This window comes from Telopea speciosissima, chromosome 3 (genome assembly GCF_018873765.1).
Source record: "Telopea speciosissima isolate NSW1024214 ecotype Mountain lineage chromosome 3, Tspe_v1, whole genome shotgun sequence".
NCBI classification, from domain to species: Eukaryota; Viridiplantae; Streptophyta; class Magnoliopsida; order Proteales; family Proteaceae; genus Telopea; species Telopea speciosissima.
Genome location: NC_057918.1, coordinates 8,167,081 through 8,193,771, shown reverse-complemented (window position 1 = coordinate 8,193,771; position 26,691 = coordinate 8,167,081). Strand labels below are relative to the sequence as shown.

At 37.3% G+C, this 26,691-nt stretch overlaps 2 protein-coding genes and 1 long non-coding RNA gene across 3 annotated transcripts in view; 1 reads left to right on the top strand and 2 right to left on the bottom strand.

Annotated features, from left to right (window-relative positions):
- Nucleotides 1-476: 476 nt before the first annotated feature.
- Nucleotides 477-6,744, bottom strand: LOC122655864 (serine/threonine-protein kinase STY13-like). The gene is made up of 6 exons (XM_043850237.1): nucleotides 6,406-6,744; nucleotides 5,219-5,340; nucleotides 2,200-2,396; nucleotides 1,814-1,988; nucleotides 1,002-1,136; nucleotides 477-901 (listed from the first exon to the last, which is right to left on the bottom strand). Exons 1-6 carry the CDS (start codon nucleotides 6,647-6,649, stop codon nucleotides 695-697), a joined length of 1,080 nt encoding a protein of 359 aa, XP_043706172.1. The 5' UTR covers nucleotides 6,650-6,744; the 3' UTR covers nucleotides 477-694.
- Nucleotides 6,745-16,002: 9,258 nt separating this feature from the next.
- LOC122656067 (deoxynucleoside triphosphate triphosphohydrolase SAMHD1 homolog) overlaps nucleotides 16,003-26,691 on the bottom strand; it is a 13,858-nt gene continuing 3,169 nt past the window's right edge. The window contains exons 7-19 of the mRNA XM_043850500.1: nucleotides 25,543-25,633; nucleotides 21,694-21,732; nucleotides 21,478-21,542; nucleotides 21,282-21,344; nucleotides 20,870-20,925; nucleotides 20,711-20,784; nucleotides 20,464-20,556; nucleotides 20,273-20,374; nucleotides 20,058-20,138; nucleotides 19,889-19,980; nucleotides 19,751-19,766; nucleotides 16,599-16,709; nucleotides 16,003-16,502 (exon numbers count right to left, since the gene is read on the bottom strand). Coding sequence (XP_043706435.1) covers nucleotides 16,401-16,502; nucleotides 16,599-16,709; nucleotides 19,751-19,766; nucleotides 19,889-19,980; nucleotides 20,058-20,138; nucleotides 20,273-20,374; nucleotides 20,464-20,556; nucleotides 20,711-20,784; nucleotides 20,870-20,925; nucleotides 21,282-21,344; nucleotides 21,478-21,542; nucleotides 21,694-21,732; nucleotides 25,543-25,633 — 985 coding nt within the window. The 3' untranslated portion in view covers nucleotides 16,003-16,400. The remainder of the gene's footprint in view (nucleotides 16,503-16,598; nucleotides 16,710-19,750; nucleotides 19,767-19,888; nucleotides 19,981-20,057; nucleotides 20,139-20,272; nucleotides 20,375-20,463; nucleotides 20,557-20,710; nucleotides 20,785-20,869; nucleotides 20,926-21,281; nucleotides 21,345-21,477; nucleotides 21,543-21,693; nucleotides 21,733-25,542; nucleotides 25,634-26,691) is intronic.
- Nucleotides 26,226-26,691, top strand: part of LOC122656071 — a 23,351-nt gene continuing 22,885 nt past the window's right edge. Inside the window, exon 1 of the long non-coding RNA XR_006332038.1 lies at nucleotides 26,226-26,238. This is a non-coding gene — a long non-coding RNA (uncharacterized LOC122656071). The remainder of the gene's footprint in view (nucleotides 26,239-26,691) is intronic.

The window sequence follows — 26,691 nt, the reverse complement described above, 5'->3', positions numbered from 1 at the left end:
CCTACAGAATTAGACCTCAAGAAAGATATTACTCAGACCGCATCTGTTGATTTGATTCAATCAGAATTTTCATAAAATTTGGAAATTTCCATTGTATGCTATCCTGCTTCTTTGCTGGATTCCGAATCCTATCTTTAGGAACTTCTTTACTGCAACAGACAGTTTTCAAGTACACATGTGAAATAACAAAGTTTTCCCTATTTTTGAAAAAAAAAAAATGTTAAAACTACAAGGATAAAAAGTTACAAATTATTTAACAGAAAATTGAGAGCAAAAAAAACACACAATAAGACTAAAGTAGTAATGACACTAATGATGAATTTGTGTCCTTATTTTTTTCAAAAGTTTTCCTTTTTCTGCCAATCAGTGTCAATAAGAAATTTCTTTCTTTAAATCTTTGATTTAGTTCACATTTGAAATAAATTTATATCTTACTTTCTTTCATTCTAGTAATTAATAAAAAGGGGCACCAAAAGAGAACAAAATAAAAGCTTTGTCTCATTAAAAAAAAAAAAAAAAACTTTTACATGGTTATTCCCATAATGGGACAAGAGGTTGCAGAGCTCCTCCCAGGCTATACCACACCATCCACTGCCTCTTCTATTCTGAAATCCCAACTTTCCTTTGAACTCGATTCCAAATTGAATCTACAAACCTTGGTCACTTGTCTTCTTCACTCCAAGGAATGATCTTCCTAAGGTCCTCGATATTTACGGAAGCACAGACATCCCTGTTGCTGATCAGGGGGTATCATCCCCCCACCCTTTGATGTGTCAATTGCCTCTAACATAGACACCACCTCGTCCATCTCGGGCCGTTTGTCAGGGTTTGCATCCCAACATCGCTTCATTACATTTACTAGGGAGTTTGGGCAACAACGTGGTATCTCTGGCCTCAGGTTCTGTAGTTCCAAGAACAGCTCAGATTAAGTCTTTTCAGATCTTGCACACAGCTTAATTGGTGATAAACACAAATAGTTTCTAGAAAAACAAATAATGTACCTGGCGAACAACAGCTGATGTCACTTCTGAGAAGCTCAGGTCTGGATAAGGCATGTCACAACAATATATTTCCCACAAGCAGATTCCAAAACTGTACACATCACATTTCCTGTTGTACGGGTTGCCGTTAAGGACCTGAATAAATCCACAAACCTTAGTCACTGGTTAGGTTAAAAGCACATAAAATATTTCTATTAACAAGTCTTAATCCATATCCTTGCATTCTCTTGTCAAAATTCCATCATTAACGCTCACTTTTTCTTCTGTTGTTTTGTGTATGTGTGTGTGTGTGTGTGTGTGTGTGAGAGAGAGAGAGAGAGAGAGAGAGAGAACAGGACACTTAGAGAATAGTCCAAATTGGGGGATGGTTGGCATTCTTAGACAGGGAACTAAGGTAGCGCGGTGAAGAAGGGTAAAGTCTTTAACACGTGAAGAAAACGGAGCTCAATATCCCCCTCGTTGGGTTGGTAAAGCAAAGGTCGTTTCTCTAGTTCCCCTAGTTTTTCCCCAATGAATGCATTTTCATCCAGTCATCTCAATTACTATTATTAGTTTTTTTTGGGGATAATACCAGATGTATCCCTTCAATAGATCTTCAAAAGTTGGTGTTCGTAGGTAAAGTTTTTCACCAGCATTGCTTTGCGGCAATTCCAAAGTGACACTATTGGTCGGGTGTTCTGGGTTGGTCAGGTGGTCTTACAGTCTAACCACATGCTCTAGAATTTAACCACTCAAGAAAAGTTCTTCCAAAATGAAACAGAGCAAAACCATTGATAAAATAAATCCTAACCAAAAGAAGATTTGCCATATACCTCAGGAGCCATGTAACCAAGGGTCCCAGTCTCACCCGTCATGTCATTAGGGTTTTGAGCCTCAACACGAGCAACCCCAAAGTCCGCTATTTTTACAGTGCGTGACTTATCCAAAAGCATGTTTTCTGTCTTCACGTCTCTATGAACAATCTTTTTGGAGTGAAGATAACTCAACCTACAGAAGGAGAAAATTTTGTTTTTTCAAGTGGTTGGTTCCTTAAGGAGTTCAAAATCACGGGATAAAGCTTTATACTGAACAACCCAATCATAACATAATCATGAAAAAAATAAAACAAACAGCTACTTCAAATAAAAATTAAGGGGAAAAAACCATATATATATATATATATATATATATATAAAGAGAGAGAGAGAGAGTGTCTGACCCTCGTGCAAGATCCAATGCTAATTGAATAACAACTTTGAAAGCTAGCTTCCTCCGCCGGTTCTTTATGAGGAATGATTTCAAAGCACCCCCTGGCAGATATTCAACAACAACACAGCAAACAGTACTTGGCATGCCCATATGACCATTTTCTGTTTGTATGTTCAGCTCTGATGTACCCATTGTAGCCCCTATAAACTGCATATAGTTCCAATGAATGTAAGGACCAATGTAAGCAACATCTGAAAAAGATTGTCAAGAGGTCTACAGAGACCAAGTAAAGCAATTTTCAACACAACAACAAATAATTCAGAAAGTATATATACAAATATTCCCTAGCAATGAGCCCTTCAAATAACTTTATGGAGGATTAACAATGTCAGTTCAACCCACCAATGAAGATAGGATGAATTTTTTTTTTTAATGAAGATAGGATGATTTTACTGACCTTCTAAAGTTGCAAAAAGAATGTGCCAAAATCTACAAACAAGTTTTGGTTATTTAAGTGAAGAAACTAAATCCAATTAGTACATGACATGAGAACTAAAAACAGGAAGATCACAAATTGTAGACATGTGACTCCATAAGACCAATATAGAGGAATATGTCCCAAAGTCCTTTAGGCCCCGTTTGTTTACCAGGAAGTCCAGGGTGGGATTGTTCTGAGACTGGAACCCACTTAGTGATGGGGTAAGTGACAGGAAAGGCAAAGTAAACTAAACTTCACTTTACCATCACTTTACTATTCCGCCGAAGTGTTTGGTTGTTTTGTACGGGGAAAGTTCCAGAGAACCAAAATAGAGTAGATGAGGTGCCGGAGCACGCAGTCGGCAACTGATACTCCATCTCGGATTTGGTTGCGAGACCATCTCCACATTGACTGCTGCAAGTATTCTAAGATCTCCATCTTCGCTCATGAGGTCGTTGTAGGTTCTCTTTTGTTCATCAATCCATTTTTATCCGAAAGTTCAGTTTTTATTGGGGGAGAGAGAGAGAGAGAGAGAGAGAGATCTATGGCGGAAGATCTGGCTGAATGCGCATCATCATCATCACCTTCTTCGATCCTCTTTTTTTTTTTTTAAAGCTTGCAGTGCTGTCAGAGAGGATTAAATTGAAATTTCTGATCCCTAAGAACTTGATTTTGAGTTTCAAGGGTTTTGGACATGTGATTTGAGATCTTGAATTTATCCTCTCAGCTTAACTCTGAGTTCTGTATTCCTGATGTTCTGGAAGACGGACTACATGGCAGGGGAATACATTCTGAATTGCATTCACAGATTAGGAAAAAACAAATTGAAGGCATTGAAGCCTTTAGGAAAGGCCTGGTATCTCTCTAACCCCATCAAACGATTGTAGAGAGGGCTGAGCAGGGATGGATACGATGGCAGGGTGCGGTGGCTGGGGACACTAATTGCGGTGGCAAGCTTGCAGCGATGAGCAGGCGGGCTGATGAGCAGTGCAACGGTGTTCTCATGCCATCTCCAACCGTTTTCCCTTGGATTTTCAGCAAAGTCCCACCAAATCTGTGGGACTTTGGGAGGAGTGGGATGGGAGAAATGTAGAGCCATGTGGGCCGACAAGAAAAAAGCAATGTTCAGTGGCTGTAAACCCAAAATCCCACCCCTAATGACCAAACGCCCTCAATTCCCATGGGGGTGGAAGAGTTTGTACAACTATCCCACCCCTTAAATCCCACCCTATCAAAAGCCCATCAAACAAATGGGGCCTTAGTGATTGTAATTATAGCAGTTTAAAACCTCAAAATAAAAATGCAGATCACGTGGTGTAACAAGCATTTCAAAATTTTCCAAATGCTAGTTTAACGTCATGAAAATAAGTACAAAATAAGAATGTGTATCTATATATTATATTCTCAGGATGGCAAGTTGGAAAATTGGGGATTTTCGTTTTTTGAGGATCTGGATGCAGGATCAGGTCTGACTAGGTTAAAAAGGTTAGTTTGATTCACAGGTAAATGATGACTAGTATTAACAGTGTTCAGGCCATAGCTAAGAGTCCAATTTTTTTTAGCAATCTCTATAAAAGGGCATCCCAGTGCATGAGGCTCCCGCAACTGTAGGGTCTGGGAGGGGCAAATGTACGCAACCTTACCCCTTGCTTCGCAGGAGAGGCTGTTTCCAAGTTTTGAACCAGCAACCAACAGGTTGCAAGAGTGCAACTTAACCGTTGTGCCAAGGCTTGCCCACTTAGCAGTCTCTATATACCATTTTAATAATAGTAGTAGATGATCTGTTATTTAAGTCCCATGTTTACGTGGAATGGACTGCAGCATGACCACCAGACTCCCCCTTTAAGTCTTTAACTACTACTTATATTTTACTATTACAGTGTCATAATTGAGAAAAACAACAAAAAGAAAATAATAATAATAATAATGGATAAAGCTAGATGCCAGTTAATCATTGAACTTTTATTTTTCTTTCCCTCACCGTTACTTGATTAGTCTGCTGTTGCCTAATTTTCTGTTGTTTTCCCCTCAATTATTTTCTGCTCTTCTACGATCTTATTTCACTTCTCTGACTTTCCTTCACCACCTAATCCAAGCTTTTTTTTCAAAATGCTACTCCTAGAACGCTTCTTCTACACTGACCATCCAGACCCAAAATCTTTTTCTCATTGAAGATAGAAATGTTCTTAGTTTTATTACCACACATAGTGTGCCACTAGAAATTGAATTTTTTATTTTAAAGCAACAAACATATTGTTCATGAAATATAATATAATTTATTGCGAGAGCTATACTTGGTTAATTTGTAGTGATTTAATCCTCTATCCCTCCCTCTTCAATGGGGTGGGGGTTTTCAGTTGTACCCCCCTAAAATCTTTATTTAACAGTAAACACAAAAAATGATTAAAGATAATCCATCAAGAACTGGCAAGCACAATAATCTTGTTACTTACATCCATTGAGAAACAAGATGAAGCCTTCCATAGAAGGAGATATTCAATTGGGGGGGGGGGGGGGGGAGAAAGAGACACAGCAGAGAACAGAATGTTACCTTAGTTACATTAGGATGGTCAAGCTTATGCCAGACAGCAACTTCATGGGAAAAAGCTTGCCTCAGTGAAGCAATTTCAGCATCAGATCTGTAACCTTCTTCCCCCCAGTCAAGCAATTTAACTGAAAAAAAGAACTTGTAATATAAGATTCTCCATGAGAATAAAACCAATTCAGAAAATATATAAATAAGAAGCTCAAAATTTGATACCATAAAAGCCAATTAGCATGAAACAGGGAAGGCAAAATAAGAAGTCAATGTATTTGCAACTGTAATCAGTGACCCAAAGTGGAAACATCTTCTTAGTCTAAGTAATCACAAGACTGATTGACAATATTCCCACCAAAAAAGCATGCAGTTTGAGAACTACAGACAACTGGGATCACATGAAAGTTCAGAAAAAGAAAAACCAATACATTATATAAATTATTCAGGTACCTACCAACCCAGCTGAAACCTGTGAATTACAGATTTAGTAAGATAAAATTCACAAGGGCCAAACCCCAACCACTGCCTCAAAATCAATTTGGAAGGGGGTGAGGTGGGGGAGGACCATTTGCTAAACGAGCAAAATATCTTTTGAAAATTTACAGAAAAAGAAAAACTGTGTGAACTGGGAAATTATAATGAGAGAAAGGCCTGAAACAACATCTCAAACGGCGATTTCTAAAAGGCTCAAGGATTCTCTCTACAACGATCGTTTTAGGGTTCTAAACTGGGGAAGCCATTAAGAATTGGCCCTTTTGGAAACCAACACCACATTAACATATAAAACCAAATTGGTGTCCATTAAAATGCAAAACAGTAATACCCACCGAGGCAGACCCCCACAATTGTGGTAATGCGTAACAAAGAGAATAATTGCCGAAAACAATAGGAGACGTAGGAGACGTCAAACGAAGGAATTGAAGCCCAATGAGTAGTCCAGAACAAAGATAATAACAAAGGAGAAAAAAGAACAACAACAAAATGGGTTCCCTCAGGGAGAAGATGTCAAGTTCAAATCTCCAATAGAAAGGAAACAAGAGCGACAAATTTTCTCTTTGCTTTTTAAACTTAAAGGGATTCGGAACAGACGGCGAATTTTTGCTTGGGGATTCTGGGTGGGGGAAGGGAGAGAGACTAATAGAAAAGGTAAAGTAGAAAAATTTTCTTTTCCGGGTGAGATTAAATTTTCTGTCTCTCACCTGCAACGTCTTGACCATCGTAAAACCCTCTGTGAACGGTGCCAAAGGTGCCTCGAGCAATAACACTCTTTATTAAAAGCTTACTAGGATCGATCTCCCATTCTTCTCTACTGCTCTTCTCCTTATTTTCCTCCTTCTTCTTCTCCATGGTTAGTGCTCGATTCAGATGCCGCTCCAGCTGTTCATCCAAACTCTTCAGATCGATCTGATCTGCCCTAATGAACACATCACTGTTCTCCTTCATATTTGCTTGGCTTCCGCTTGCTGGCTGGCCTCGCTCTCAAACAATAACTACGAAAATCAAATCACTGCGAATGAAAAAAAAATTAAAAAATCCTTCTTGTTTAACTATATATAAGTCTCAAACCCTCTGCAACAGCAAAGATGAGCGCGGTCGGACGGCAGCAAGCCAGCAAGTATGAAGAGGGGATGCGGGTTTTGCTACCGCTTCTGCTTCTTCCACTCTCGTCAACTATTTCTCTCTCTCTCTCTCTCTCATATGAGTCTCTCCTTCCTCTCATTGTCATCCATGTGGTCACACATGGATTGCCTTAACACAACGTGTGTTACTGACCCACCTCGGCTTCCTCTTTCTTTTCTTGCTCTTTTCTTTAAAAAATAAAAATCTAACTCTCTTGCAGTCTCTCTGTCTCTCTCTTCTGTGGACTTTTTCCTTTTGAATAAATGAAAACTTTCTTCTTTGGACTTCGTTTCTGATTTCTACTGGGAATCAAATTGATCTATCATTGATGGGTTTCACGGTCAATGTACTTTTCTACAACCATCGCCTTATAAAGTTGTCTTTTTCTATGCTTCCATTGATATTGGAAAAAACTCTCTCTCTCTCTCTCTCTGATTGATTTATGATTTGATAAAAGCAATTAATTAAATTTGATTCTGTGGAACGAAGTTTGCAATCCCATTGCGTATTGCCAACGAATAGGGATTTGGTTTTGTTATCCTAATTTATTTGCTAAATTAATACTAATTTTTACACTGCAGCCACTAATCGTTTTTTTTTTTTCTTCACCTTGGGTGAGTGAAAACATTTTTTTTTTTTTTTTTTTTTTTTAAATTTCTTGAGATTTGATGAATACATTACCTAATGTTCAACATTGGACGGCTGCTTAGAAAATTATATAGACACGTTATCCGTGTGCGGATTATTGTCCTCTCATAAAAAGTGAAGGCTTTTGGTTGTTTTTTTTTTTTTTTTTAAATTTAAAAAATGTAACGTTCATATGAATTGATACCTTTTTTAGATCACTAACTAGTTGTAATATATAAATTCCTTCCCATGTTGGCAATGTAAGAAACCATCTCTCTTTTAATGTAAAAAGATTCGTATGCTGTCTCGTGTATGGATTTTTTTCATGCCTTTTTTGAGGGTTCACACCTGTATAAGGTTTTTTTTTATTTTATTTTATTTTATTTATCAAAAAATGTGAGATCTACATGGACTGATACATTTTTCATATCACTAATTGGTGGTAGCATATGTAGTATATGTAGCATAAGAAACACTCTCGCTTATTCCAAAAAAGGATCATAGGATTATCAGAGCTCCAAATGGACATACATGTGGTGTATTTGGTTGAATTTCAAGTATGAAATTTCACATATGATTGATAAAGACCAGAACCCCTTTAATCCAATAATGGAATAGTCACATAATCTATTTATATGGCACAATTGGAGTGGTCATTTTTATTTATGGAATTGTGATCTTGTGTTTTTGATTTTGATACAATATGTTAGGACTCAGGTAGAACTCATTCTTACAAATTAGTTGTTAAGGAAAGGGTATCCAAATCCTTAGAAGTTTTTATATTGGTCTATCACATAAGATGTGGGATAGTTACTTTTGCTTAAAACCTCAACAATCTCCCTCTTCAGAGGAGTACTCGTGTGAACTAAAATCTTCCTCTAAAGATTTTTTCCATCCTTGGAGTTAGGTGCAACAGAGTTATCAATCACAGTTCTAATGGTTAGAATTCATTCTTAAGAGCTAACCATTAAGCAGATGATGCTCAAGTCTTATAAGTCTTCAGGGGTTTGCGGATCATTGCATGTACCACCCACACTAGCGTACAACCATAACGATTCAAACTCTCAATGGAAGGGTAACATTAATGGTACCAATTTTTATGGGAGGACGATTAGCAAAACCCTCCAACAGCATATCAAATGGGAGAGAAGAGACTACATAATAGAAGGTAGAGATGGAATTGAAGTAGGGAAGGGTGGAATCTTGTTGTAAAAATTATATTGATACTGGAGGTGATAATTAAGGTGAAAACCAAAGGGATTAGAACCAGGGTTAAGAAGGATTTTTGTATACTTCTATTTTCTCCATATTCCTGTTAGTCGTAAAAAAATAAAAAATAAAAAATAAAAAAGAAAGAAAAAAGAAAACCATTTTTAATCAGCAACTGCTCATTAATGGTCATTATCGAATTACTTCACACTCTCTCTGTCTCTTTATTTTCGTGTTTTCCACTTAAACTCTCGCCGTTTTCGTGTCCACCCAAATTTCTCCACTCAACTACCGCCAAGTCGCAATCCTCTCTACATTGTCTATTTTTTGGTAATTTCTCTACATTGACCGTTTCTGTTTTCATGGAGATTGAATGAAGGATCCGGCTCATCTCTAGGGCTTAGTTAGTAAGTTCAGGAACGGCAATTGAACGGGAACGGATACATACGGCAATTACACGGACTAGACGGTAATAATACTTTTCAAAAATTCGGCTTCATAAAACGCATACGGTAATAATATGATACGCATTTAATACGGGTATAATACGGCATAGACGGTAATAATACTTTTAAAAAAACGGACATATATTCATTATATGACATGCATTCACCACCTAATAAACAAAATAATATCATGATTTTATTAACTAAAATAAACACAATAATATAATATGCTATATAACATCTCTAAGATTATCATTTAACATACCAAAATATCAATAATCTACAAGAAATAAATGTAGATTGTCTGAAAATAACATGAGCAAGTTGATTACCTTATCATTAAATCATTCTTCCAACATTACATTTCTTTCTATCTACAATGAGATAACCATATATTTTTAACCAGATGTGTTCTTGTGAAGGGGGATGAGTTCCCACTAATTAACCAACACAAGACAAGAGGGAGAGTTCCAGATATGGATCTCCACTGTACACATTAGCTACAAGAGATAGAAAAACAAGAATAAAATAGAATAGAGATTGAGCCGTTCTCGCCAATATCACACCAGATTCATTTGCTTCACTACCACCATCAAAGTTTAAAGACCAGAGAAACAAGAGGAGAGTACAAGACTTAAGTGCCGCTTTGTTGAACAGAGATGGTGAGGATGATTGGAGATGGAGGGCGGCTACTGTTGCCTGCTACGGTTGGATGTTCAACGCAAATCGAAAGGGAAAGTGAAATCGTTTCCCTAAATTCTAATCTTTTGGGTAAATTTTTTTTTTTTAAAAAAAATGTATAATACGTGTATTATACGAGTATAATACTCAATCGATTAAAAAACACGTTTTTTTTTATAAAAATACAAAAAAATATGGGGACGGGAGTATTATACGTTTAAAAATATGGGGACGCATATAATACGCGTATGATACGTGAATTTACTAACTAAGCTCTAGGGAGCTCAGCGCACAGCGAGCATCCAGTCGTTGGAGGAATACATATGGAAAAGGATTCTTTCCAGTCGTGGTGGGAGTTGGAGCGTCCAACCCCACGACAGCGACAGCAAAAACAGGGGTGGGGTGATCATTTCATAAGTGGGACCCACCTAAACCTCACATGTGAAATGACCACCCCCTATTTTTTGGGTGGTTTCAATCCGAGTGCTAGACCGTCCAGCTCCCACGGTTGGACAGGAGTCAAGTCCAATACATGGTCACTTTTTTTGTTTTTTAATTATTAGAAGAACATGTGTCAGCTTACCACTAGGGATGTAAACGGATCAGATTCGGCTCGGATAGTGCTATATCCGCATCTGCATCTGATTAGCTTTTAGATGGATTCAGATAGTGCTAAACGGACACAGATACAGATCGGATATTTTATCCGTTTACATGTAAATATAGCTTTTAGGATAGCTATAGCCTATCCGTATCCGTATTCATATCCGTCTAGCTTTCGAATGGATTCGGATAATATTAAATGGATACAGATACGAAAACGGATTTCGACTATTCATTTACATCCCTACTTACCACAATATGTGTATTTACTCTCCATGCACATATGTGGAGATGATCTGGATTCCATTAACAAGTATTAATAATGGAATAGTCCCATAATCTATTTATATGGCACAATTGGAGTGGTCGTTTTTTATTTATGGAATTGTGGTTTTGTGTTTTTTATTTTGATACAACATATTAAGACTCAGGTAGAACTCATTCTTAAAAACTAGTGGTTAAGGAGATGGTACTCAAATCCCTAGAAGTTTTTACATTGGGTTATTCACATAAGATGTGGGATAGTTACTTTTGCTTGAAATCCCAACAATCTCCCTCTTCATAGGAGTACACGTGTGAACTAAAATCTTCCTCAAGAGATTTTTTCCATCCTTGGAGCTAGGTGCAACAGAGATATCAATCACAATTCTAATGGTTAGAATTCATTCTTAAGAGCTAACCATTAAGGAGATGATCGATGCTCAAGTCTTATAAGTCTTCAGGGGTTTCACCCACACTAGCATACAACCCTAACGACTCAAACTCTCAATGGAAGAGTAGCATTATTGGTGCCAATTTTTATGAGAGGACGATTAGCAGCAAAACCCTCCAAGAACATATCAGATGGGAGAGAAGAGACTATTATAATAGAAGGTAGAGATGGAATTGAAGTAGGGAAGGGTGGAATCTTGTTTTAAAAATTATATTGATTCAGGAGGCGATAATTAAGGTGAAAACCAAAGGGATTAGAACCAGGGTTAAGAAGGATTTTTGTATACTTCTATTTTCTCCATATTCCCGTTAATCGTTATAAAAAAAAAAAAAAAAAAAAAAAAAAACCATTTTTATCAGCAATTGCTCATTAATGGTCATTATCGAATTACATCATACTCTCTCTTGTCTCTTTATTTTCGTGTTTTCCACTTAAACTCTCGCCGTTTTCGTGTCCACCCAAATTTCTCCACTCAACTATCGCCATGTCGCAATCCTCTCTACATTGACCGTTTCCATTTCCATGGACATGGAATGAAGGATCCGGCACCTCCCTAGTGAGCTCAATGCCCAGGACACGCTCATGGGGTTTCCTAGGGTAGAGCTGTGCTGCACGCATCTTGGTGCACACCTAAAAATATGTGCAGCATAGGCCAACGGTTGGAGCCTACCACACCCAGGAAACATTCGATCGTTGGAAGAATACATGTGAAAAAGGATTTTATCTAGCCGTGGTGGGAGCTAGAGCGTCTAACCTTGCAACAACAGTAACAGGAGTGGAGTGGTCATTTCACAGGTGGGACCCACCTGACCCTTACATGTGACATGACCACCCCCTATTTTTGTGGTGGTTTTGATCCGAGCGTTGGATTGTCCAATTCCCACCACGGCTGGACAGAAGCCAAATCCAATACATGTTCGTTGTTTTCCATTTTTTAATTATTAAAAGACCATGTGTCAGCTTACCAGAATATGTGTATTTAGTCTCTATGCACATATGTGGACATGATCCGGATTCCATTAACAAGTATTAACACGTAGGGGGGGGGGGGGGGAGGAAAGGTAGAGCGGAGACGTGTTTTCTCATAAAAATTGGCTTTGGCAAAGGCTACTCCTACTATTTCTCTGTTTTCCCCTTCTCCCTCTCTTCTTCTATTCTTCTTGCGTCAGAGAAATAAAAGTGAGGCACGGAAGGAGTACCTAGTGAATTACGTAAAGAAGAGGAGATGAGATAACGTAGAAAATGTTTTTTCAAAAGAAATAATAAGAAACATCATCAAGAAGGGATTTAGTTGAGTTGACTCTTCATTGGGAGTTGTTTTGAAACATTTTCATCAAGTAAGTATACAGGGAATGACGCAATCATTTGGGTTATCCTAATTTAAGAGATCAAACCTGTTGGATAATCTTAAACCACTAATTAATAGAGTTTATAAAACTGTATATATACTCTATCCATTAAAATTTCACAGACACCCCCTCTAAGTATTCAATATGTCACGGATTTATCAAACTTGATCAAAATATCACAGATACCCCCTATTTTATGACTTTATTTCAACTTAGTCCACTCTGTTAGTCTCTACAGTTAAATGGCTGTTAACTCTTTTTAAATGATGAAATTACCCTTATCAAAAGGTGAACTTACCATAATACCCTTAAAGGTAAAGCCCTAAATTACAAACTATTCTCTTTCATCTGTCTTCAAATCATGGCTGATTCCCAATTGCAACATTAAAACCTTCCCTTTCAGGTTTTAACCAAGGCAAGATTTCCACCGTCACCTCCCTTTCTGCGACGGTGACCACCCTAGGGTTTATGTCCCTGATGAAACAGAGGAAGAGGCGGGCATCGGCATCGTCGTCGTCGTCCCTGAGGCCGTAACGTGTTCTTCCAAGGACGAAAATAAAACCTACTTGTAACGACCAGCGAAGTGGGCATCAATTTGCTCCATAAGCGCCAACTGGGACAGCGTCGGGGGCAAGTGCCGAATCACCACTTTCATTCGATCGAACGGATTTTGATTACAAGAAACTAGAACCGATTTTCTGAAAATCAGATTGCAGAAAAATCAGACCATTAAAAACCTCTGAAAATTGGATCGAGTCTACCTTGGATATAGGCCAAATAACCCTTAAAATATGAGAAGCATCAGGTGGCTGATAAAAAAGTAATTTCAGATCTTAGGAACTCTAGTAGTAAAGTATACTGCAGGCTTCATAACCTAGAAATTGATCTTCAAAAAAACATATTCTTCATAATCTGCAGTGTATAAACAGAAGAGTGCCAACTAAGCCCCCGACTCCAATGGCAGAAGCCGAAGAGTCCCAGCAGCAGCAACAACAGAGTTCTCGTGTGAAGCTGGAGAAGATTTGTAGATTTAGCATTTGGCAACCGACGCAGCATACACGGGAAGCAGTCTTCAAACGCCTCGTCGAAACCCTATTGGCCCATTTTGTCCTCTCTAAGCGCTACGGATCCATGCCAGCAGAGGAGGCCTCCTCCGCCATTTGCCAAATCGAAGAAGATCAGAGCTTTCACCACAGCTATTAGAACCAGTTTTCTGTAGCTAACTTTCTGAGACATTTAGCTTTTTCCTATCCACAGTTCGATCAGCTTCACATTTATTGGTTATTATTTTCCTCCTTTATGAATTGAATGTCGATCCCATTTTGATTTGTTAGTATTGCAGAGTCCTCTCTAGGTATCTCAGATTCGAATGCGAGAACGACCGTAGAAGGTGATGACGTAGCAGAGGATAACCTCTTTGGGAGAGATTTGTTGAGATTCGTCATTGACAACTGTTATGGTGTAACCACACACAAAAATTGAATAATGGTGAAACGATTCAGAGTTTTGGGGGCTCAGGTCCTTGAGGAATCAGCCAATGTTTTCAGGCCGGAAGGGAGAAGAAGAGTCTGAGCAGAGGAGGGGGAGGGGTGTTGGAGACGGAGAAGGAAAGGGATAGGGAGATGCCGCTGGTAATGGTCACCGGAGCCGAAGCAGTGATGGTTGTAACTAAGGGGTAAAATGGATATTTCACCTTTGGGTATTAACTGTGCTTAACGTCAAGGGGAAGGTTGCCATTTTTGACCAAGTTTGGCAAGTCTGTGACATTTTGCATACTTAGAGGGGGTGTCCAAGAAATTTAGCCTATAATTTATAGAGAAGATTGTTATATCATATGCGGCAGAATCAAACAGGTGTGGGTGCAATTTGGTTAGAGCTCATCTGGGCCGAGTGAGCTGAGGCATTCATTCAAGCAAACCAAAACATATTTGTTATGAACGCTGGCTATGATTAAATAAGCTTTTAATTAGACAATTTTTCTTTAAAGATTAAATTGTTCTAAAGTAAACATTATCGGCTAGAATTTAAATTTGGAAGTATTGATAGCCATCATTGCTCTTGGATGGAAACACGGAAGAGCAACCGAGATTTTCTCTGATGACTTCATCATCAAAGCTTATCGGATTGTCATGTCCTGACTTAAATACCACTTTGTTAGACTTAGGTAGAACTCATCCTTAAAAAATTAGTCGTTAAGGAGATGGTGCCCAAGTACCAATAAGTGTACACAATAGGTTACTTACATCCAATGTAAAATTATTACTTTTATTTTACATAAAACCCCAATAGAATCCCTGGATGTTGGAGGTTCGAAATGCCCTTAAAAGGAAATATTAATTGTAATATTTAACCCAAAAAAAGAGATATTAATAGTACGAAGTGAAATATAACAACAATAACATAGGTAATATGTCCAAGTCCTGGGTTCTTCTACCTACCTCATAAATCGTGATAACTCATGGCAATGATAGTTACTTGAATTTTATATTTTTATTCACATCAAATGAAGAGATTCAAAGGTGGGGAAACATCAAAGAGAGGTGGGTCCGTGGGTAAACAAGACCTTAGGACTTGGGAACCTATGATTATGAATTAACTTTGGAGTCGATCGACAAGGCTTAAACTGATTAAACAAAGCATCTTTAATGAAGCATGCAAAAGAAGGGAGCTTCAAAGATTAATTGATTTATTTTTTGATAAAGAAAGATTAGTTGATTACATTACGTATAAAGTGTTATAAGCATGATGTCATGATCAGATTGTTCTTTACCATTCACAAAAACATCATTTTTTTTTTTAAATTTCTCATCAATCTTCATCCAATTTACGCATTCCTATCATCAACAGATTTTCTCATTACTAGGAAAAAAGAAATCCAAACCTAAATGTTAAATTTGGTGTAAACTAAGGGTGGCCATGGGTTCTACCAAAAAAAAAAAGGGTGACCATGGGTTGTGTTGTGTTAGGTTCATGTCTCATCACGTCTACCTCAACCCAAATACTCCAAACACAATGTGTAACACTAACATAACTTGCGGATTACCCAACCCCAGGTAACATGACATGAAGGTTGCACCTAGTTCTGCTGCAAGGGACTTGTATTGATTGTAGCCAGGTCACATGATCCATTCTCACCTTCATTTGCTCTACATGCACTCCCAAGTCCCTCCCTCACACAACCCTCTCCAACAGGATAGTCCCATCTTTTGGGCTCCGTTTGGTTGCAAGGGAAACTAAAGGGAAGGGAAGTGAGAAAATTTCAAAACTAAAAGGCAAATTTTTGTAAACATTATTATCCAATATCATTGAATAAATTACTTGCCATATTTAGTAATGTTACATCTTCAGAAAGTGCAAAATTAAATACAAGAAATGCCATGAAAATGCTCAAGTGCAAGTGTCGATACAAGGGTCATGCAAGTGTAAATATGATGGAATGAGGTATGCATCCTTACTGAAATGAAAGAAAAATAAATTCTTAAATGCATCAGGTTGTTGTATGGGCCAGAGTCCCAAAATTTCGACCAACCAATCATTCAGGTCATGCTACAAAATATTCACCCAGCCAATGCTTAGAAAGACATTTGTGCCCATTTTGCACTAGCTATTGCTATTTACAAATGGAAAACACACCAACAGGCTACAACAATTCCCAAAACCAAGGCAACAACACCATTAATAGATTTTTACAGAAGCTTATACCTGCCTTTACAAGACAGCTGGACTATATAACATGCAGTAGAGTGGTAATGTAAGTTTTCTTTTTACAGGGAGTAGAGTGATTACCCTTGGGCTATCAAGGACTGATTTACAGACAAAAGTGGTCAAACTTAACAGGCTAGTTCATCAGCATTCTACTAATTTCTGTGTCAATCTCCAAAGCAACGTGAATTTATGTATGTTGCAACTGAAAAGAAGGTGACAAAAAGCAAGGAGATAGCAAACTTTCAACTCCTCCATTTCTTCTTCTCTGGTGTTGCATGTACTTGTTTTGTGTTTCCATATATCCGACACTGATAATTTTCAAAGGCTTTAGAAACTGGCATGACCTGTTAACATATTTCCACAAACAAATGTCATTGACTAAGAAATCAATAAATAAAAATAGAACTGATGGTTGATCTCCAATTCTATTTTCCACAAACCAGTTCAGGCTTTTTTGCGTACACCCTCACGATCATATCTTGATAAGATGCAGGCAGCAGGTGGCTGATGCAATCCTCCTTTAGACGAAATTTCTCATTGCTTTCATAGTCCTGTCATATTCATACTGTTGCCTTAATCTAAAATAAATGATATATCTAAACATTATTTCACTCATTGGAGCTTTAATTCTCTCAGTAAATATTCAGGAAACTACAGGATGAGAAATTTGAGCAATACAACAGAGACAAGCCCATCAACCTGGTCCCCAATAAGTAGTTCCAACATCCCAAAAACAAATGCTTCAAATTTGGAAAATTCTGTTGACCTGTGCTGGTTTAATGAATAGGCAAGTTTATTCCTCAAGTCAACCTGATGCAGCCAGCCAATCCTAATCTTAGATTAGGAATCAACAGTTTGATTGGATGCAACACAGGCCTAGTTCTAAGGAGATTATCTGTTGAAACAAGGGCTAAGAAGCTTTTTGGTTTTAAGATTCCAGCAGTCTACAATGGGGAAAGAAGAGAAGAAAGAGATGACATAGGAAAACTGTTGTGGAACTGAGAACAGCACTATGAAGAAAGACAGAATGGAGAAGAGAAAGATAGGGGAAAAGAGTTCACTGATCACACTTTCACCAATAAACCTTCTTTTTCTTTTTTTTTCTTTTTTTTTTTTTTGGGGGGGGTGGTGGAAGAAATAATAAACTTCTACTCAACTGTCTAATTTGACTGGGGTTACAAATCTTAAAAAACTGAAAAGTAGAAACCAAGTAACTTTAAACATTCAAAAAACAAATTGGAACAGATAATCACTAAGCAATTTAGTAACCTTCTGGCCTTAAACACTAGCAGTGACACTGACTGGACTAACATTAAGTAGACTCAAACAGAACTATGTAGCTAATAAGTTTCCCAATCTAACTCAGACGATGATCCGATGGAATGAAAAAAAAGGGTAGTTCATTTGTGCAGTTTCAAGTATGGTACAGTCAAGTTCTAATGGTTATGAAGATGATGCTATACTTACATATAGTATTCGAGAAAAACTTCACAACAAAGAAATTTCAGACACATGTAGGCATTATAAACAGTAAAAGGAGCTCAAGTCATTAAGATCACCAACATCCAAATTTGAGATCAATAGCAAACCAAACTCGAAAGAAACAAAATCGGCACTGGACTTTTATTATAAATAACCCACCTAATAACACAATTCCAGCAAGCAAATAAAAAATAATCATAAACAAAACTACACCAAGATTAGTAAATCACCTATGCATGATCTATCTTTCAGGAGCTCTCAAGTGGGCCCTGCAATTTTTAACAAGGGAGAGGGTTTCCTACAAAGACAGATTAAGAAGGAATCTGACACTACAACCAATGAGAGGTTGGAAAAAGGTATCATCCATATGGGGTCCATATGGTCAGAATAGGAAAGAGAAATGTCAGTGTGGATCCCACTGTTTATTATGTGAGGAGGGTATAAAGGAATCTGTACAAGGGCAGTGTATCAATCTTTTTCTCTTTTAATAATTATCAAAATGTAAGCCCCAATGTCATCTTATAAACTAAAGTTAGAAGTGTCAACCCCACCACCCCCAAAAAAAAAACAAAGATGTATTTTACATATAAATGAAAGCACCACACTTGCGCTAGAGTCACCTAGGATAGATGGCCTTCCCTTCAGAAGCAATAACAGTTTGGTTTCTTCACAGAAAACTTGGCGAATTTGCTTGATGGTGCCAAATCCTTGTAAGTTAGCATGCTACAGACCAACATATGTGGAGTCTCATCGCCGACATAATAATAAAGAAATTTTTGTTCTGGACCTTTGGTAGCATAACAACAGCTTCTTAGGGGATGTCCAGTTTCAATTGGACCATAAAGATTCATAAATGGCTTTATAGTGAAACTGTTTCTGAACCAGGGCGGAAGGAATAGTACGCAAAAGCCGGTTGGGTCGGAAGAGAAAGCTTTCTTTTCAGGCTTCAAGTCTTGTTGTCTTTCGGTATCTTGAATTGTTTCTCAAACACAAATTATTTTTTATTTTCCCCAAGTGAACATCTATAGAAGGGATTGTCCAGTTTCAATTAAACCATAAAGATTCATAAATGGCTTTATAGTTAAACTGTTTCATTATTTGAATTGTTTCTCAAACATACATTACTTTTTGTTTTCCCCAAGTGAACATCAATAGAAGAGATTGCATTCAATTATTCTGCATCAATCACTGCCAATAATTAACAGTTCATGAGGCTGGAAAGTGATTCATCATGCCCAAACACAACTTGGTCTTTGTCATGGATCATAGATAATTGAATTCCCACATCTAGAATGAGACAAGGGTTTGTAAAAATGATCAAGACCTTGAAGAGAAAAATGTTCTCCAACTACCTATGCAGGGCGGCATACTCAAGGCAATCACTAGTTATACTATCTCTGTAGTTATAACCTAAACAGCAGCATGAGCTTTCAATGGCAAAGAAAACTGGAAATATAAAGATCGCACCCAAGGCATGAGAAAAATTAAGCACATGATGCATGTTAAGGTGGTCAGTGCTTTCTCAGTCAGTCACATATGTATTATAACACAATTGAAAGATCACACTAACTTGTTTCACCAATATTGCAGTGGACTTACAACATCTAATCACCCACAGAATGCTTAAAGAAACACTTCATCGTCAATCCATAGGCCTTTGCACATCATATTCAAGTACCTATCCAATAATATTATGAAATTCTATTTGCCTCCTAACCAGTCTTAGGTCCATCTAATAGCTTTCAAGTTTACAATTATTCATTCAAATCATAGCCTGCAGAAATGAGCAACCACTGTAGAACAGTTAATAAAAGCAGTACGACCGATAATTCTTTTCATTTAAAAATTATTTTATGTTTCCTTTTCCTTGCTTTAGTTCTAAAGGAGTTAGGATCAGATCATGCGATCTCTCCTATTTATTGTTTGCTAGGACTCAAAAGCCATTGCCATCAGAAATAATGACTGCCATGTAATGAAAGAAATACAATAAAAAAAGATGCTTTCTGAAGAGTAAAAGATCTTGACTCATCCCAGTCCATGTAAAAGGGAAAAAAAAATCCTAGGTATTTAAACAGAGTCTAAACACGAGTGAGAGAATTTGGCAACAAACCTTGAAAAAGTTGATGCTGGAGGAGGAAACACATGCACAATAGAAAATGAAAGCAGTTAAAAAATTAACATAGCAATTGTTTTGACAGATATCTGGAAAAAAAGAGAAGCAACTAAGGATTCATTCTTTCTCAACTACCTCTCAAGAGGATTGTCCCTTCCACGAGTCAAATCAATCTTGACATTACTAACAATGACATCATCTTCTCTTAGAGTGGCTTCACTACTTTTCTGCATTTAATGAAATTACTAAGAATCTCAACAGGAGATGTTTTGCACTTTATGAGTAAGAAAAAATTTTAAATAACCTGGGAACAAACAATATCTTGGGGGGTGACATCTTTGAAGTGCTCTAGTTTGTCACTCGGAACATAAAACTGATTACAATACTGCCATAAACAGCACATGGAACGTTAGGAAACAAAATATAAATTAATTAACAATACACCAGTATTAAGTTCCTCTCTTCTGGATTTTAAGTTACTAACAGCAAAACAGAGGTGAAGAATCAGAACTTCAGTACCTGGTACAAATCCCGTCTACGGATACGTTGAATCAAATCCCTTGAATGCTTCAGCTCATCGCTGGTGTCTGTTTCAATTCTTTTTAGTATGGTATCATCTAACTACATTACCCAAAATGACATAGAAAATTAGTGCCATATGACAGCAAAATTAACAATATGAATACCAAACTCTTCACAGTTTATCAAACCTTCCAGAAGTCACCAGGTTCATTGATCTGAGAAGAAATTTGTAGATAACTGTCCGCTTCTACTAATGCATCCACACACATGAGTTCTATTGCCTAGGAAGGAGAAACTTAACAGTTCAGATGGACTGCAAATTCAGGTTTTAAATATAAAAAAAAACAACAGAATAAGAATCAGAGTATGACTTCATGCCAATTATAGAAATCTTAGGACATAAATTCATCACAAAATTTTATCATTGACATGTACCTTCACTTTTGAATGTGTATAGACAGTTTGATACAGACGAGCACGAGTTGAAAACAGCTCAAAGACAGAAAGATCTGGCCAAATCATTCAGACATAAGCAGAAGAAATGCAACAAAAATCAAGCATTGCAGAAATTTCCAAAGAACTGGAAATACTAACAATCCTTAGCACGATAGCATATTTCGTTGTCGATAACACGCATAGTTGTCATTAATCTGCAAAAGAGCTCAAAAAGTAGTTTTATCAATTTAACCAATAAAAACATTTCAGCATTTTTGAACACTTGCAAGTTGGAGAAGCATACACATCTAAAGCATTACACATAAGGCAATTTGATTTTATTGCAATTATACAGTGTTCAATAATCTGCAACAACTACATTACTAAAAAAAAGCAATATCCTTTATCCTACCAATCAATAATTATAGTAACATTCATTACACATGCTTGTTGGGCAAGAAAAAGTCTCTATAAGCCTGTAGTTTTACCTTAGAAGATTTCAGATGAGAAAGTTTAACCTTGATGATCGTTATTCACTAACATGACTAAGCCATCCAAAAGGGAAACAAACCTTTCAAACTGAAAACTGCAGCCTAAGCCACAAGCTCGACAATCACGGACAATGTAATCAAACCTACAAAATCAGTAACCACTTTAAATCATTACTGTCTTACATAAAAATCAAAGAATAAGCATAAAAAATAATTACAAAGGGGAGGGGGACCAAAACCATTTTCAATAAGAAATTGTCACCAGAAGATGCTTACTTGTCAACATCTATTCCATTTCGACCATTTGCAACAATATCATACAAGAATCCCTTCTCCATGCTCTAAATTTAAACAAAGAGAACCAGATAAAGTATGGCACTGAGGCATATGCCTTAGCAGAGAGAAATAAAATAAAATTTGAATTGACAAAAATTAGAGAAAAAATATATCAAGAGAATTAAGCTTACTAAAATCAGTGTCAAAATGACTTACTTTTGGCACAGCAGATTTAGAGCTAGCAAGAATCATATCCTGTTAGAAGAAGAAGGGAAAAAAAAAAGTAGTTATTCCAGTGGTTAATATTAACTTCTCTTTTTACCCCAAAAGCTAACTTCTATTTTCTTTATCTGAAGAAGCATTCTATTAAGAGTAATGATCAGATTTGGTCGAAACCTCAACCCCAAATCCACCCCCCCCCCAACAAAAAAAAAGAAAAGAGTTAAAGCAATTAAATGCCTCATGAATGAGAGAACTATTAAATATTAACCAGTTTGCCATAATCTAGTAACATTAGAAAAATAAGATTACACAAAATCAACAATAGTAATAAAAATAACTAATGATGATGATAAGACGATAGAAACAACAGCAGTAATACTCATGGTTATAAAGGGGGGGGGGAAAGGATTCATTCAATCCAGTACTTCTTTCTTCCAGTTTACTCCCCCCTTTCTGATTGGTTACTGATCTGACACTCTTAACAATATAATCAATATACTATCTAGTATCTACTAATTTCTTAGACACAAAATACAAGAATAGGATGTGCCAGAAAATAGAATATATTATTGGCACTATATCTGCCACATGGCAGCTTGATTGAGTCCCAAATTATGTGGGCAGCATGTCCACGTCAGCCTCCACTTGTGTCAAGTTTCACCTGAATCAGACTTTGCCACCTGTCAAACAACAACCACAACAACTAAATGGGGTCGGCTACATGGATCCTTGCCCTCCAATAAGCTCTATTTAATGTCATACTTGATACTTTGCCATGTGCTAGACAAAGGTAAAAAATGTGGACGAAAATTTTGATGCTTCAAATATAGAGATGGATTGCAGAAAATACGAGAAAGATCCAATACATTGTGGGCCATACAATCCAGTTGGGCAACCAAAATTTGACATGTATCCTATCCAGATGATGACATTTACATCCAATGGTCAGAATTACCAAATCAACCTTCATTTGGTAGAAATAACTGTCTGAGAAGACTCTTTGCTTACCAGTAGTGGGGAAACCCTTTTACCAAATTGGGAAAAGTATCTCTGAGCTGCCGGCAGAGGCTACACTAGCAACTTCTCTCTCTAACTCTCTCCTTATGGCCTCTATTGTCAAACCGTAACCCGCCCCCATGATTGGTGGGTTCTCCATAGGGCTAGCTCAGAGAAGCCTTCTCCCTACCACTTAATATTGTGAATATTGCATAGTTTTTATCATCTTGATAAATGATAATTAGGTCCAATTAATAGCCAAAAACAACATTTTCACCATGGAATTAAGTGCAAATTGTGCAAGTCACAGTCTACTAAACAAAGAGCATCCATTAACCGAAACCACTAATTTATTGAACCCAACACTTTGCATCGTTACAATCATTTGCTAGTGCCTGAGTCCCACCCATGGATTGGAAATCAGCTGATCCTGATGGGACCTATCCAATCTGTAACGCAGAGTGTATCCACCAATCCACTGGCAACAGTGGTTTCATACTGTGGCTCCACTGAAACTTATTGATCCTGATATTATTACATGGGAACAATCTCAGATCTGATATTCATCATCAAATCCTTGGTCTGAAGTCCAAAATACATACCTAAGTGTACCAAGCCCAAGATGAAATAGGATAGCACTAAAAAAATATTACAAGAGACAACTAAAGCTGGAAAGCAATTGCCCACTATGTCAAATCCGAAGGCATTATCATTGCCATGTCTAGGGTGTACACAACTTGAATTCTCAATTTGAAGAATAGCAAGGTGTTTGGCCATGCCACCTACTCCTAGAACCAAATCAGTAGCAAGGTTCTTAATCCCGGGATCGGTCAAGGCCGAAACCGGTCCGATCCCGATCCAAATCGTTCAAAATTTGCAAAAAACTCGGTTTTGTTGGAAAGGTCCTAGAATCAGCCAGTATTGGTCCGAAAAATAAAAAAATATTAAGAAAATAAAAAAAATAGTAATCACGCCTAATCCCTATTTTTATGTTGAGCTTACCTTGTCTGCCTCCTCAACCTCATCCACTACCGCCATTAGCTAAAAAATTCCACGTTTAATTCCTAGTGAAAAACATGATAAGATCCTTCCCTTTTATCTCCGGATATTAGGCTCCCAATAATCTAAATCACAGCATGAAAAGCTTAGGAAGAAGAAAAATTGGAAAATCTGAGTTTTAAAACCCTAACCAACTTAAGAAGATAAATGTTTAAATGGAATAAAATATTCCCTTAATTAATTCCCCAGTCAAAACGGTAAGATCCCCCCCCCCACTTTTTTTCTCCCGGATTTTAGGCTACTAAATCTGTGAATTGGGATTTAAAGGCTCAAAGAACGAAGGAAAAAAAATTAAGGGTTTTATAAGTCATGTGTATCGGATCGGGCGCACGGTTAACCGATCCAGATACTAATTCAGAATACCTACCGATTCAGAATACCTATATAGGATCGGTCACAGCCGATACCGATCCGATCCGGCCGATATCGATCAATCCGATCCGAGATTATGAACCATGATCAGTTGGCACTCTAACCATTACACACACAGTTCTCTTCCCCAAAGCAAATGTCAACAAATAGTCACATGGTCACTGGTATAAGGGGGGGGGGGGAGTGTAAATACTAAAATGAGCAAGGTCAATTTTCCAGCAAAATACAGATGTAATCCAAGAATTTACTTGTAAAGATTTGTGGTCCTCAAGTATATCATATGACGGCAGTTCCCCCCCCCCCCACCCCCCGACACAAAAAGTCCTTTATTATTATTATTATTGTTTAGCATTGTTATATTTGGTATTGACAGCTGGCGTGGGTATATTCACTTGGAGGGCATGATAAGGATTGAGTTATGGGCATAGTTTTCAAAACCGGACTGAACTAACAGTCAAACCCCCCCCCCCCCAAAAAAAAATAATAATAAAATAAAATTGCCCTTATCTTTTGGTTCATAGTTTATCCGCTTTTGCTTTCTTTCTCCTTAAAATCAATAAGAAAACTCAAATAAACACTAGAACCGGGTTTTTTCAGCTCAACCTAGTCCAGTTTAACACTATTATTATAGGACACAAACATAGTTGTCACGGCGTCACGACGATCCAAGTTGGTGGAGGGGTGTCACGTTGATATATCGACATGTCGGCATGTCGCCCGCCATGGCATTGCCATGGCGAGCATGTCGACCATGTTTTATTTTCTCTATTTTTAATGTTTTAATAGATGTATACTCAAGCCATGTTTTATTTTTTCTCTATTGTTTCTCAAGTTTTAAGAAGAAAATTCAGAAATCGAAGAAGAAATCGAAGAGGGAAAGAAGAAATTGAAAGAAATCGAAGAGGGAAAGAAGAAATCGAAGACAGGAAGAAGAAATCGAAGAGGGAAAGAGAGACAGGAAGAAGAAATCGAAGAGGGATGCCATGGCGTAAGTCGCCATGCATGCTTCTCCAGCGCCAGGATGCCATGGCGGCGCCATGGCGACAAAGGATCATCAGGCACTAAACAGTTACAATGTGTTAAACTCAAAGCTGATGAATCATAACAACGAGAGGTCAACACTGAAAGATTCAATAATAGAAATACCTAACATCTCCTCAGAAACTTATTCTATTGTAGCACAAACAAATACACTTGCCTCTATAACCTAAACATAAATGTATGGTTGTATCTGCATAACTTAAAAAAGTCCATATAAAAATTCTGATAGCAAATTCTTTCATGAAAATAAATGGAAAAAGAAAAGAAAAAAAAAGAAGAATGAGAAAACAGCTGTGCTGAAGGAAACTGTCGGGAACTATGTCAGAAGGTAAAATAAAATGTAGCAAAAGTTTGACACTTTGTAATATCACTCACCTTTGCCTTTTTAATCATATCTGGATCTGTTTTAAGACAGTTTTGGTCAACGATGTAATCAATCATATCAACTGACATACGCTCATGAGACCTGGAAAAAGTTTGAACAAAAATGTACAAAAATCACCTCCCTGTAACCAATGACTAGAGACATCATCAAAGTCAAGACTACTTTCACTAATGAAAAATGTATCTATAAAAATGTTTTTGATAATTAATTTAATGACTAAATTTACGAGTTACAATACCCAACATGTTTTACCAAATAAACCTCAAGAAAAAGCATTAATAATAAGTTCTTCTGGAGCCAGAGGACATACTGTTTGACCGACAAATAAAGAGTGGTTCATGTAGTGATAGTGCAAACGTCTTAATGGACTTGCCAAATGAACACAAATAAGATGAGTATATCATTCTACTGGATCGCTCCACACTAGCTACTACATCAGGGTTGCCCCTTTTTTTTAACATTATTCCCACAGTTTGTCAAGAAAAGTTACATTAGTGAAGCATTCAAAACCTCAGTTATTTCCATTGAACAAAAAAATAAAATAATAGATACACTTGCTAGAGAAACAGTTCTGCATCTCTGATCTGTGATACGGTACATCAAGATCAGTAACAAACAGTCTTCTACCATCCCGTTATCATGGACTTAGGATCTTTAGATTGAATCTCTTTTGCCACCCTGCTTAGGTGCAAAAGAATATCGACAGAGTAATCTGCCACAAAAATTTTGTTGATAATTCCTGAGGCTTCTTGGATAGGTTGTCTGTTGAACATTCCTCAGTAATCGTGAGGTGCCAAATTTGATATGGTTGATAAAATTTTTCCCAAACCCGCCAACCAATTGAACTGGCTATTCAGAAGGTCAGATATTTTGAATAATTCCATATCATATGTTTTACCTAAATTAAGGAAAGCAAGTCTGTGTTGCCAAAGATTATATCCCCAAGAATACAAACAAGGTGCTGGTGCCATGCCGCAACAACTAATACTGCTCATATGAAATGCACAAAATAACCTGGGTTTTTTCTTTTTTGGATAGATCAAAGAAGTACGTAGTCGCCCCCAAAAATCCAGTGAATAAAAGAAAATCCCCTGTTTCCCACTTTCAATTGATACTTCTGTGAACCTAATTTACAGTTG

Excerpts from the sequence above, each read along its gene's own strand:
- LOC122655864 (XM_043850237.1), bottom strand. The coding sequence starts at position 6,649 with ATGAAGGAGAACAGTGATGTGTTCATTAGGGCAGATCAGATCGATCTG. Across the intron at positions 2,397-5,218 it reads ACCATCCTAATGTAACTAAG|TTTATAGGGGCTACAATGGG; the intron begins GTAACATTCTGT and ends AACTATATGCAG. Across the intron at positions 1,989-2,199 it reads GCATTGGATCTTGCACGAGG|GTTGAGTTATCTTCACTCCA; the intron begins GTCAGACACTCT and ends CTCCTTCTGTAG.